General features: G+C 39.2%; 1 protein-coding gene across 1 annotated transcript in view; it reads left to right on the forward strand.

Moving 5' to 3' along the window:
* Window positions 1-627: 627 nt before the first annotated feature.
* The window catches only part of rassf5 (Ras association domain family member 5), a 73,315-nt gene continuing 59,886 nt past the window's right edge, over window positions 628-14,056 (forward strand). The window contains exon 1 of the mRNA XM_079582191.1: window positions 628-1,498. Coding sequence (XP_079438317.1) covers window positions 835-1,498 — 664 coding nt within the window. The 5' untranslated portion in view covers window positions 628-834. The remainder of the gene's footprint in view (window positions 1,499-14,056) is intronic.

The raw sequence follows: 14,056 nt of genomic DNA on the forward strand, positions 1-14,056 counted from the left end.
CACCTCCTCCAGCTGTTCTGGGGGGACCCCGAGGCGACACCAGGCCAGCTCTGAGACATAGTCCCACCACCGTGTCCTGGGTCTTCCACGAGGCCTTGTCCCACTAGGACATGCCTGGAACACCTCCCGCGGGAGGCGACCAGGAGGCATCCGGAACAGATGCCCGAGCCACCTCAGCTGCTCCTTTCGACGTGAAGGAGCAGCAACTCTACTCCGAGCTCCTCCCGGGTAACTGAGCTCCTCACCCGATCTCGAAGGGTGCGCCCAGCCACCCTGCGAAGGAAACTCATTTCGGCCGCTTGTATTCGCGATCTTGTCCTTTCGGTCATGACCCAAATCTCATGACCATAGGTGAGAGCGGGAACGTAGATCGATCGGTAAATCTGTTCATTTCAAAACCAAATCTCCTCCTCAGTGTCTCTGCCGATGGATAGAAGGATTTTTATTTAGTATTTTGAATTTCATTTTTTTGTTTGTTTTTTTACTTTGAAGTAGTTTTGCTATTCTATTATTGTTAAATTTTATCTTCCTATCATATTATATTTTTCTTATTATTTGATTTTATTATCATTAACAGTATAGTGAGTTTTACTTTTAGTCACTATCGTAGTGTAGTATAGGCTACATTCGATCAATTTCAGACTGCCTTTACAGGGATTAAAGCGCCCACACTTTTTTTTTTTTTTTTGGTTACAGCTTGTCGCTGCGTCAGCTGCGTCACTCCCACTTCTCCTTCTCCACGAGGGCGCACAGTCCGAGCCTAAACACAAACACACGCGCTCCATTCTCTCTCTTCACCCGGTCTCTCTCTCTCTCTCCTCGTCCACGCACAACATGACAATGGCGTCTGTGAGCGTGCAGGTGGGACAGCAGCCCCCGGACACGCAGCTCCACTTCGGCGTGAAGAAAGCCCCGCTGCCCAGGAAGACGTCGTGGGAGAAGATGGTTTTCAGACGGAGCTCGGTCGGCGACAGCAATGCGAAATCCCAGTCAGCAGCAGCAGCAGCAGCAGCAGCAGCCGCCGCGGTGCGTAAAGGGGGAGTGTCGCCGAGCGAGGGATGCAGGACGCCGGGTAGTGTCGCGGAAGGCGCACGGCGGAGTCAAATCGCCTCCAAATCTGCGGAGCAAGCACTTACCGCCAACGGACACGCCACCGGGGCATGTGGGAGGAAAGCGTCCCCACAAAAGGTCTCCTCAAACGGGCAAGCCGAGAGCACAGGCGTCGATGGTGGAAGAAGAATGCCGATTTTGGAGAGGCTGACCCAGGGGAAGACCGGGGTGGTGAGGCTGGCGCGCACGGAGCCTCACCGGAGAGAGGCTTGGGCTATTTTCCCCTCTGCTCCCGGCGCTGGCGCTGGCGGTGGCGGTGGCGCGGCGACGGACCCGAGGGTGCGGGCGGAGCGCGGAGAGGGGCATCGGTTCGAGGCCAAAGCCGTGAAGCAGGACTGGTGTGACGCGTGCAGCCGCCAGGTGAAGACGCAGGCGCTCAAGTGTCGGAGTAAGTTCGAACATTCTTGACGAAATTCGTTTACGACAAGTAGGCCTGATAACAAGGTGAAGTTCCAGAACATCGTTTATTTGATCGCAGCCCAGGGGCGGACTGGCCATGTGTCCATTCTGGAAGAGCACAGAGGGGCCACTGGCTCTAGGGCCACCGGTCCCGCCTCAACCGAGCTTTACCCAAATCTAAAAGCTAAAAAGAAAAGCATCAAAATAGCGACAAAAAGAGGATGAAAAGTCAACAATAACGTGAGAAAAACACAACAAAAAATGATAGAAAAAATCTTTAAAAAAAACCCAACAAAAATATGACAAAAAAATGCAGCGACGAAAAGTTTCCATCACTTTTGTAGGCCTTAGCTTTCAAATGAGGCGTTACATTGTTGATCTCCAGTTGAGAAGCTTTTAGATTTGGGTAAAGCCCAGTATAAAAAAAAACATGAATCTAAAAGGAATTCCGTGGAGTATGGTGTACCACAAGGCTCAATTTTGGGACCGTTATTATTTATTATTTATATTAATGATTTTGCTTCAGTTTCTACGACCACCTTTCCCGTTCTTTTTGCTGATGATACCAATCAAAATAAAATAAAAATAAAAAGCCGAACTGGGGAAAATGCACTTGTTAATGTTAAGGCGGGTGGTAAAAGGTTAAAACATGTATTCGTGGAAGTGCACAATTACGCTAATTTGGGCCAGGCTGGTCAGAGTCCAGGGCTGTTTTTCAGTCCCAGTCCGCCCCTGATCGCAGCTCTATATCTCATCTGTAATTAACACAATGAGCTTCACTGTTTTCTTCAAAACATGGTATTCAAAGGTAATAACATACTGCTTTGAAAGTGATCTAAACAAACGGTTGTAGCTACTGGCCTATTACCAGAGGTTGGCTAGTTCGCTTTGTGGGGGGTTTGGGAGGTGTCCCTTTGGAAATGTTATTGGAATTGACAGTATTATAAACATATTATACTTTGACAAGCATTTGATCTCACAGCGAAAATTTAATTAAGATAAATCATTTTGTGGGCCAGATGTTTTTGAAGACTGGATTTTGCACCTGAGCCTGACGTTGCCGTTCCCTGCTATAGGCAGCAGATGGACAATTTATTATTATTCTCTCTTAATTTCACAGTAGCTTCAAAGATGCCTTTGTGCTCAGATTTTCCAAATGTCCCTAATGCATCTATTTCTATTCTTTTGTGGATCTCAATAATTATTAGCTGTTCAATGAAACTATTAAGTATCTATACGAGGTACTCTACTGCAGGGGTGGACTGGGACTGAAAAACAACCCTGGACTCTGACCAACCTGGCCCAAATTAGCGTAAATGTGCACTTCCACAAATACATATTTTAACCTCTTACCACCCGCCTTAACAATAACGAGTGCATTTTCCCCAGTTCGGCTTTTTATTATTATTTTTTTGACTGGTATCATCAGCAAAAAGAACGGGAATGGTGGTCGCAGAAACAGAAGCAAAATAACGGTCCCAAAACTGAACCTTGTGGTACACCATACTCCACGGAATTCCTTTTAGATTAATGTTTTTTTTATACTGGGTTTTACCCAAATCTAAAAGCTTCTCGACTGGAGATCAACAATGTAACGCCTCATTTGAAAGCTAAGGCCTCCAAAAGTGATGGAAACTTTTCGTCACGTCGCCACATTTATGTCATATTTTTGTTGTTTTTTAAATCATTTTTTCTATCATTTTTTGTTGTGTTTTTCTCATGTTTTTGTTGACTTTTCATCCTCTTTTTCTCGCTAATTTGATGATTTTCTTTTTAGCTTTTAGATTTGGGTAAAGCTCGGTTGAGGCGGGACCGGTGGCCCTTCTGTGCTCCTCCAGAATGGACATGTGGCCAGTCCGCCCCTGCTCTACTGCTGTTCTACGCTGTGGTTTCTGGTCTCTTGTTTGCACTTTAGTCTCCCATAATCGAGGTCCTAGTGGTTCTCAACTGGTGGCTCGGGACGCAAGACTCTTTTCATTAGATCCCGGGTCAAAGTTGACTATTGTTGAATCGTTTTTCATAGAAAGCTTTAAGATCAATGCTGGAATCGACAGTATTTTGTGGAAATACCCTGCTACAAAAATAGGGCAAAATTGTATCTCTTTAATTGAAATTCATTTATAGACAGTATATCATTTATTTATTTAGTGCTGGTCGCGATATGTTGAAGCAGAACCAAGCAAATCACAGTGTCGGCACTCACCTTCTGTTGCCATGCAGTGACATCATCTACATACCCTCTATTAAAGGCTGTTCCTTGTGGGTTTTCTCCCCTGAAAAGGAAATTCTAAATGCTTTGAGTCAACTTAAATAAGCGCCACACCCTGATATTGTAACCTTCAGGCCTGTATCTTCTTTTTCTCCTGCGTGTAAGCGAACCCAGGTCACCCATTGTTCCTTTTGCCGGGTTGTACGATTGTTTCTTCTCTAAACACCCCATTTACATAACGCAATAAGGGCATATTAAGTCTATCGATGTCTGGGGGGCCGTGTGTAAACACCAGCAGAGTGACTTTCAAGCATCCTCTATGGAAAAAGACCGATATCCTGTGCTCCCAGATTTGCTGAAGCTGTCTGCACCTCTTTGGGTGTGTTGAGAATTGGCTTTTAGTTGGGAAACCAAAGTAAAGCCTGAATTACTGAATACTTTTCAGGCTCGCATTTATGTAAACCTTTATATTGCCAGTAGAGAGTTCGTGGATTGGAACGAGTCTACACAATACATGGCTAAGTCTCATGATGATGACAATGACCTCACGCTTTATGCTACAATAATTGATCTATTGCACATATAAACCTTCAAAACATCACTATTAAAAACACTTTAAAAACCACTACACGCTCAAAATGATTATGATTTGCTTTTGCTTTCAAGTGCATTGTTCCCCTTTTTCTTTAAATAGGCCAAGTAAATCAATAACACTGAAAATGTAGAACTTATTGTTGTTGCCACTTTCTTAGTCTCTCATAAAGGAGGAAAGGAACAACAGGATTTATAGTGCCGTGTTTATCTGCTGCATCTGAAACCACTAAAAGGCTGTGTTTAAAAATGCATAGAGATAAACAGGCAGTGACGGCCAATAAAGATCCGCTGCTGCCTAATAATGGGCGCAGCATCGAGGCGTTTTTTTTTGCGTACTCTTTATTTGGCTTTGTTTTGAGCTACAATGAGGTCATTTGCACCTGCGCTACAGGCGAAAGATGACTGAATGGTTAGGTCATGGCATGTTAACTAGATCATGATGAAAGTCAGAATTTACTAACTAAACCACAGAATCAGGCAATGGTGATCAAGTGCTTAATATTATATAGCTTCAAAAATGTCGTATAATAAAGTCGTGCCCGAATTCAGCACCTGTGTACAGCATATAGATGATGGTTAGTGGTCATTGGATGCGCATCTGACCCGCAAAAGCAGAAAGTCAACTGAGCATGATTTAGCATTTAGCTCAGAGGACACTTTTAGACGCTAATCATTATCCAAAGTAAAATGTTAATAAACCCATTCATTGATTAATGATTTGTGACCAAGCTTTGACATAAAAGTTAATGGTTAATAACACTTAATAACACTTTATAAATTGGGATGTTTGATGACTAATGCTAACGGCTATAGGAAAATACACTGAGCATGCTAACAAACTCCCGGCTCATGCTAACGAGCTGGCTTGCTATCTGTCTGCATATGGTAGGGTCAGTGTTGGGGGTAACGTATAACAAAAATTATATATATATAACTTTTTTTTCAGTAATTTAGGAATATAACATATTCCTTAAACAAAATGTGACAATATATTATCATTATCATTGTCATGACAATTCAATTTACTCGAGTTTCAAGTGCATTTAAATGTATAAATGGAAAAAAATTAGAAACTCCCTCCAAATAAATTGCAGCACCAAATCAAGTTGGAAGTTCTGCAGTTGCCTGTAGCTAACAGTGTAGCTAACAGCGTAGCTAACGGTGTAGCTTACGGTGTAGCTTACGGTGTAGCTAACAGCGTAGCTAACGGTTTAGCTAACGATGTAGCTAACAGCGTAGCTAACGGTGTAGCCAACGTCGTCAAAACAAAACACAAGAGAATGGAAGGAGAAGGAAATGAAATCTTGGACTGCACTTTCGCTCGGTGGGATTTTTATTATTTTCCATTTATAATTTGCCAAAAGTAACTCAGAAGTAACTCAAAGTAGTGTAACACATTTTGAAAACATAATATGTAATACAAATTATACTTTTTAAAACTGTAACTACTAATATAGTATATATTAATATTCTAAAGTAACTTGCCCAACACTGGTGAGGAATGACCGCCATTTCTGCTTTTGAGTTCAATGAACTCGATGGGGGAAAATCTTCTTCCCTGTCATGAGTCACATGAGTCACCACATTTCAAACTCATTCAACAGAAAGGTACAAAACGTGACGCTTGATATGATTTCGATACCAAATTCCACTTTTAAGCTGAACTAGAATTTGGTACCTAGATGTAGTCCTATTGAGTGACCCCCGTCCCTGAGCATCTACACAGTGTTATCCTGGTTATTAAAATATATTATGTCCATTTTAATGGTCACAAATCTAACTGTTGACCACAACCCGGCTAGAGAACAAAGACCAGGGCTGAATCAGGACTAAAGGATCGATGACATCACCCCCACCTGCTCTGTGTTAAAGATGACCTAAGTCTTAGGTGATGACGGCGCCCCCTGTTTGACAACTACACAAATCAGGCCTAAATCTTGACTGAAAAACCTGATCAAAAACATAATCTTTTTTAACAAACTGACCAATCTGTCTTACCCACAGATAAGATTGGAACTTGAACAGGACACTCCTCGTATGGAGCCGGTTTAGCGGTAAACAGTGCTGCCTTTCGAGTGAACAGCCCGTGGTGCATTGAGAGGTGCTGAGCTGGCACTCTGTCACTGGGAGACTGGCCCTGCAGAGGAGAGGAGGAGATAAGGGGAGGGAGAAAGGGGAGGTATGAGGAAAGGGAGATAAACGGAAAGATAAAGGGACAAAAGAGAAGATGAGAAACGAGTGGAGAGGACAAGTTGGATCAGACCTTTAAGTCAGTGCAGGGACCTTTTTCCTCGCGTTGTTGCTGTGTTGTGTCACCTTTTGTATGTTTTTATTTTTTTCATTTTTGTCACATTTTTGTTTAATTTTTGTCACTTTTTGGTTGAGTTTTTGTCGCATTTTTGTTGAGTTTTTGTCACATTTTTGTTGAGTTTTTGTCACATTTTTGTTGAATTTTTGTCACTTTTTGGTTGAGTTTTTGTCACATTTTTGTTACATTTTTGTTGAATTTTTCCTCATTTTTGTTGAGTTTTTGTAACATTTTTGTTGAGTTTTTTTTACATTTTTGTTGAATTTTTGTCACATCTTTGTATTTTTTCTATCATTTTTTGTTGTGTTTTTTTGTCCGTGTTTTTCTCATGTTTTTATCCTTATTTTTCTCGCTATTTTGATGCTTTTCTTTTAGCTTTTAGATTTGGGTAAAGCTCGGTTGAGGCAGGACTGGTTTCATTAGTGCAATTCTCAATCTTCCATAATTGTCACATACATAAAAATGTAAATAAATTGCCTTTACTGGAATAACTGAATAACTGACTTCTTTTTAGTTTATGCTTCTCAATAATGTTGGAATGGAAAAAATGGATGATTCGGGAACCAGTATCGTAAACCAGGTACCATGAACTGAGCACATTTTCTCCAGTTTGGCTTTACCCCAGTCCAAGAGCTTCTGGAAAAAAAAGCTGTGAAAATAGCAACAAAACTGAGACGAAAACAATGCTGGAAATGTGACAAAAAAGTGAGAAAACATTGACAAAAAATGTGACAAAAAAATACAAAAATGTGAAAAAAAAATGTGACAAAAAATGACAAAAATGTGACAAAAAATGACAAAAAAATGACAAAAATGTGATTAAAATTTGACAAAAAAAATTACAAAAAATTGACCAAAAATTGACCAAAAATTGACAAAAAAATACAAAAAATGTGACAAAAATGTGACAAAAAATACAAAAATGTGACCAAAAAATGACATAAATGTGACAAAAATGACCCAAAACAATGACAAAAATGTGATTAAAATTTGACAAAAAAAATTACAAAAAATTGACATAAAAATACAAAAATGTGAGAAAAATGTGAGAAAAATGTGACAAAAAAAAGACCAAAAATGACCAAAAAAAATGACAAAAATGTGATTAAAATTTGACAAAAAAAATTACAAAAAATGGACAAAAAATTGACAAAAAATTGACAAAAAAATACAAAAATGTGACAAAAATGTGACAAAAAATACAAAAATGTGACCAAAAAAATGACAAAAATGTGACAAAAAAAATGACCAAAATGTGACAAAAATGACCCAAAACAATGACAAAAATGTGATTAAAATTTGACAAAAAATTGACATAAAAATACAAAAATGTGAGAAAAATGTGACTAAAAAAAAGACCAAAAATGACCACATGACAAATCACATGACAAAAATGTGATTAAAATTTGACAAAAAAAATACAAAAAATGGACAAAAAATGGACAAATAATACAAAAATGTGACAAAAATGTGACAAAAAATGACTAAAATGTGATTAAAATTTGACAAAAAAAATTACAAAAAATGGACAAAAAATGGACAAAAAAATGACAAAAAAAAATTACAAAAAGTTACAAAAATGAGTTGAATACCCAACAAAAAAATTATGGAAAAAAATCTGATAACGTGAGGAAAAAGATCCTCTCGGTTCAGGCGGGAGTTAAGAGGTTAAAGTATCGTGCCTGAGACCCTTTTGAATAACACCATGCAGGCCAGGGGAAAGTTTTTTTGGGAGTACGGAAAGGTAGTGGTTGTAATTCGTTATTTTTCTAAAGTGACGCAAAGTCTGCAATGTGGGAAATGAACTGAAAGCGAATGTTGGTTCTGCTAACTTGTCTTTGTTGAACCCGTATCGTTCTGCTCCAGTGAAGGCCTTATCTCGGCCCCAGTGCCGTGAGAACAAGCATCTCCGGGCATCTCACTCTTTGTCCGTCTGATTTCGGAAACCAATCTCAAACAGACTTTAGGAGAGGCTTTGCTACACGCACAATAGGCTAATCCTGAACCTAATTTGAGAGAACTTAGCAAACCTTAATGTTAGATAAAGGTTTTCTGAAGGCAGCGCTAAACGTCAGGTTAGGAGAACGTTAATAAAACAACCAAACCTAACCATTAGATGAAGATTTTTGGAAGCTACCTGCTAGGGAATCTGAGTATAACCAGAATATAACGTTAGTAACATGTTTCCGGAAGGTTGTTATCAATAATGTTAGGAGAATGTCCTAAAGTTGACGTCGTTTAAACGTACAGAAAACTTTCCCTAATAACCAAGAAATAACCAAATACAGCATAACCTCCAGGCAACGTTCACGTAACTTAAAAAAAAAAAACATAAAATGGGACTACTGTACTTCAAAGGAACAGACCATACTGTGATATGTTCTTACCTGAGCTTAGACGAGTTGATGTGTACCTGTCTGGTCTTTGTGCCTGTGGAAGAGCGTGGTCGCTTCCAACTTTACCCCCGTTTGTTTTTGCTTTTTGTTTGTATACTTTATTGTCCCCGTAGGGAAATTTCTTCCTCTGCATTTAACCGGTCCTTCGATGCCGCTGGGGCGACCCGTAAGGAGCAGTGGTCGACGGCAGTGCCCATCTCCATGATGTGGAGCCAGGCTGATGGTCAGAATCACCTGGCTGGTACATGTTTTTAGCGGTAGGGGAAACCGGAGTACCCGGAGGAACCCTACGCAGACACGGGGAGAACATGCAAACTCCACACAGAAAGGCCCCGTCCTGGTGGGAATTGAACCCGGGACCTTCTAGCTTTGAAGCGGAGGCGCTAACCGCTGCGCCACCGTGCGCTACCGTGCCGCCCGTTTGGAGCCATAGGAATATGCTGGGAAAGGCCAAATGAAACATCTTTAGTCACCAAAGAGCTTTTTTTCTTCTTTTTTTAGCTCTTTCCACAAAACAGCAGGAGGAATTACCTCTGATAAAAAACAACATACAAGCCACTATTTTTAGCTAACAGCATGCAAACACATTGATGGTGCTGTGATAAATGGGTAGAACCGCCCAAAACAGACCAGGTGATGCTTTGTGGACTAAAGAAGAAGAAATGAACCAAAGTATACTTGAATATTTAAAACTGCGTGAATGAAACAAAATACATCTGTATGTTTTTGACATGGGAACAATGTTATAACAAGCTGGAAACTGCAATAACTAGGTACAGTGAGCACTGCAGACCGACGTGAGTGCGGGAGGGCAGACAGATTGCAGTTCATCAGCGCGCTCAGTCAGGCGAAAACGACTATTACTGCAGCGCTCTTCACACTCCATCCAGCACACGTAGTCAAGGAGGTGCCAGGCCCGCAATTACTCAGACTTAATTAGTCAAAAAAAAAAAAGTCCATTTCCATTTCCGTTAACTTCGCAGCAAACATCAAAGTGACTACGCGAGGAGAGGAGCCCAGATTTCGCTTTTCTAACCAACCCCCAAAACTGCAGAAATAGCACGGGGAGCGCTCACAGTGGCATTCTTTTCCCAGAAAATGACAGAGCATGAAGGGAAGGCTCAAAGCAACTATAAACAGACATTATTTTAGGCTTTTGTCTCGTGCAACAACACATAGTTTTCTCTGTGTGGCTGGTTGTGGAGGATAGAGGGTTCCTATTGCTATGAATCTGGAGACTTTCGGGAACTAAAGTTAAGGCTAGGTTATACTTAGAAGCATGGCATGATGTTTATATCTTTTATCTTGTTTCTCCGTCATGGACACAAGAAATTGACCAAAAATTGAAGAAAAAATGACAAAAATATGACAAAAAATGACAAAAATGTGACCAAAAAATGACAAAAATTTGATAAAAAATTGATGAAAAAATGACAAAAATGTGACAAAAAATGACAAAAATGTGACCAAAAAATGACAGAAATTTGATAAAAAATTGACGAAAAAATGACAAAAATGTGACAAAAAATGACAAAAATGTGACCAAAAAATGACAAAAAATTGACCAAAAAATGACAAAAATTTGATAAAAAATTGACGAAAAAATGACAAAAATGTGAAAAAATGACAACAATTTGACAAAAAATGGACAAAAAAACAAACAAAAAATTGACACAAAAATGACAAAAAAATGACAAAAATTGACGAAAAAATTGACGAAAAAATGACAAAAATATGACAAAAAATGACAAAAATGTGACCAAAAAAGGACAAAAATTGGATAAAAAATTGACGAAAAAATGACAAAAATGTGACAAAAAATGACAACAATGTGACCAAAAAATGACAAAAAATTGATAAAAAATGGACGAAAAAATGACAAAAATGTGACAAAAAATGACAACAATTTGACAAAAAATGGACAAAAAAACAAACAAAAAATGGACACAAAAATGACCAAAAAAAATGACAAAAATTTGATAAAAAATTGACGAAAAGACGAGCCTGAGATGCTTTTACTTTGAGTATTTAAATGTTTTCCACAGCTAATACTTAAGCACTTTTGACTCAGGTGCTAGTTCCAAAACTCTTTGTCACAGACCGGACACGCTTGCCATTCACAGCATCATTATACGTATTGCAAAAGCAGTCAATATGAAAACTTATGGAAAATATTGCAGTGTATAGAGAAATGTGTGTTCTGTGTCAGGTGGTGCAACATCTACTGTATTTTTCTGTCTCTCTCTCTGTCTCATGTGTGTCTAGTCCTCGTGCGCCTCTGTTTTATGAGTTCAAGGCCGTGGGAACCCAGGGTGCTGAGGGCGCTGCAGCCCCCCCCCCCCCCCCCCCTGGTGGATAGTTTGTGAACTGCAGGCAATATTAACCTCTTAACTCCAACCTGAACCGAGCACATTTTCTCCAGCTTTACCCCCAGTCCACAAGCTTCTGGAAAAAAGGTGTGAAAATAGCGACAAAACAATGATGGAAATGTGAAAAAAGTGAGGAAACATTGACAAAAAAAAGACAAAAAAGACAAAAAAAATTACAAAAAAATTACAAAAAAAGACAAAAAAAATAACAAAAACATTACAAAAAAATGACAAAAAAAAGACAAAAAAAGAACAAAAAAATAAAAAAAAGACAAAAAAATAACAAAAAAAGACAAAAAAATTACAAAAAATAACAAAAAAAATTACAAAAAAAATGACCAAAAAAGACAAAAAAAAAAAAAAAATGACAAAAAATGACAAAAAATTACAAAAAAAGACAAAAAAATTACTAAAAATGAGTTGAATACCCCCCCCCCCCAAAAAAAAAGATGGAAAAAAATCTGATGACGTGAGGAAAAGATGAGTTTTGTAGATCTTAGCTTTCAAATGAGGCGTTACACTGGCCTACAGGATTTGGGTAAAGCTGAACTGGAGAAAATGCTCTCGGTTCAGGTGGGAGTTAAGAGGTTAATAAATAGGATTTATGCACAGAACAAGTATTTTGGGGGTAAATTTTGTCCCTCAGCGCCCCCTAACTACAATATCTTCCCACGGCTCTGTATGAATATGGCTCTATTTATCGTGTCCCCCAGACCCGAGGAGAGGGTTTGATGTATGGCCTCTCTGTGCTGCGGTCTGTCTTATGATAAATAAGCTTTAAGCCCCCAGCGGCCCCCTCCTTTCTAATGAGGCGTCCCGTCCACAGCACATGACCCAGTGTGACAGTCTGGACTGCGATTATGTAATGATACGGGCGTCTTCATTTCACAAACTGCACTATGGCTTAGATTTATACTGTTGTCTGTAGGGCTGTGCGATTAATCAAAATTCGATCACGATTTCGATTATTACACTAAACGATTACAAAATTAGCATAATCGAATTTTCTTTTTTTTGTTTTTTTTCAAAAAAAAAATTCAATTTTTTTTTTCTTTTTCATTTTCTTTTTTGCAAAGCAGACTTGCATTATTTCACGGCGCTGGGATTATTTTCCCTTCACATTTCACGTGCCGAGGCTCACGCTTTTGCCGAACATAAAAACATGTGTGATGATGTCATCAGGCCGCGCTGCTCAGTTTGCTTGCACAGGTGTGAGGGCTGGCCAGCAGGGGGCAGGTGTGAAGCAGGGACCTCTCTTTAATCGAGGCAAACATGAAATCAAGGCAACATATAAAGGATAAATAAGGAATAAAGGCAACAAATAATCGTTTGAATAATCGTGATTTCAATTATGACAAAAATAATCATGATTATTATTTTTTCAATAATCGAGCAGCCCTAGTTGTCTGCTGCTTTACTGCCAAAAATGCAGTTTCAGATAGATGTCAGCAGTGTTCAGTTCGTCGACTAAAATATTTAGTCTTAATTTTAGTCAAAGTGTTATTTGTGACAACTAAAATTGGACTAAAACTAAATTAAAAGTTTCTCATGAGACTAAAACTATGACTAAAATGTCCAGATGTTTTAGTCGACTAAAATAAGACTAAGTAAAAATGAAAAGGAGAGACTAAAATCATCCAAACTTCTATTGACCGTCTGAAAGAGCCTCAGATCATGTAAATTCTCTGCCAAAGGATCAGCTCTGAGCTTTGTTCATGTGGAGCAGCTCCATGAAGCAGAGGAACAAGATTAAATATGATTATAATGAATATTATCAATGCAAAGTCGACTAAATTCGTCTTAAATTCAGTCGACTAAATTTACATGCAATTTTAGTCGACTAAAACTAGACTAAAATTGAAGATATTTTTTTGACTAAAACTAGACTAAAATCAAATTACATTTACATTACAAGACTAAAACTAAATTAAAATATGTTGTCAAAATTAACACTGGATGTCAGGTTCAATTCCCTCAACCACACATTTTGACAACGCTGTGAGCACAGAACGTTTTAAAAAACATGGACAGTTTCATGTTTCACCTATGACAAAATCCAGGGAATACAGATTGGAGCGCTTCAGCAGAAGAAGAAACTACTGATCGATTTAGCATGTCTCCTTTAAAGTTACTCTTACTCATCTATGGAACGTTTTGCGGCGTAGAGACGAAATAAAAAGATCTTCGAGTAAGTGTGGACGTCCTTAATCCCGCTCGTGCGGCGGCGGCGTCTCAGAGCCCGGATTATAAACATGAAGCAGCAGAGACGAGGATTAGCGCTCGCAGACAGAGTTGGACAGATTAACCTTTAATTAAACCTCCAGGGAATCACCGAGTCGGGCGCGAGAGCAACTCCGTTATTGTTACAGTAGGTTTATGCTAGGATTTGACTTTAGGAGGGTTGGACACAATGTAAACAAGTAATATGGCTTTCTATTGTTCGATGGCGTCCATTTGCTGCTATATCTGAACAGAGTAAAGTGCTGTAACTCCGGCTTGCATCAATACACATACAGCTTTCATCGAGAGCTCCTTATCATGATGATTGAAGTACATTAGTCGTGTTCCTTCCTATAGACGCCCATTTGTGTCAATATCTTTCCTTCATTCTGTTTAGAAGTGTTTTATGAAGCTACTTCCTCAGACCGATCCTTTTGACTCCACTGAATAA

This window comes from Gobius niger (genome assembly GCF_951799975.1).
Source record: "Gobius niger genome assembly, chromosome: 24".
Taxonomy (NCBI): domain Eukaryota; kingdom Metazoa; phylum Chordata; class Actinopteri; order Gobiiformes; family Gobiidae; genus Gobius; species Gobius niger.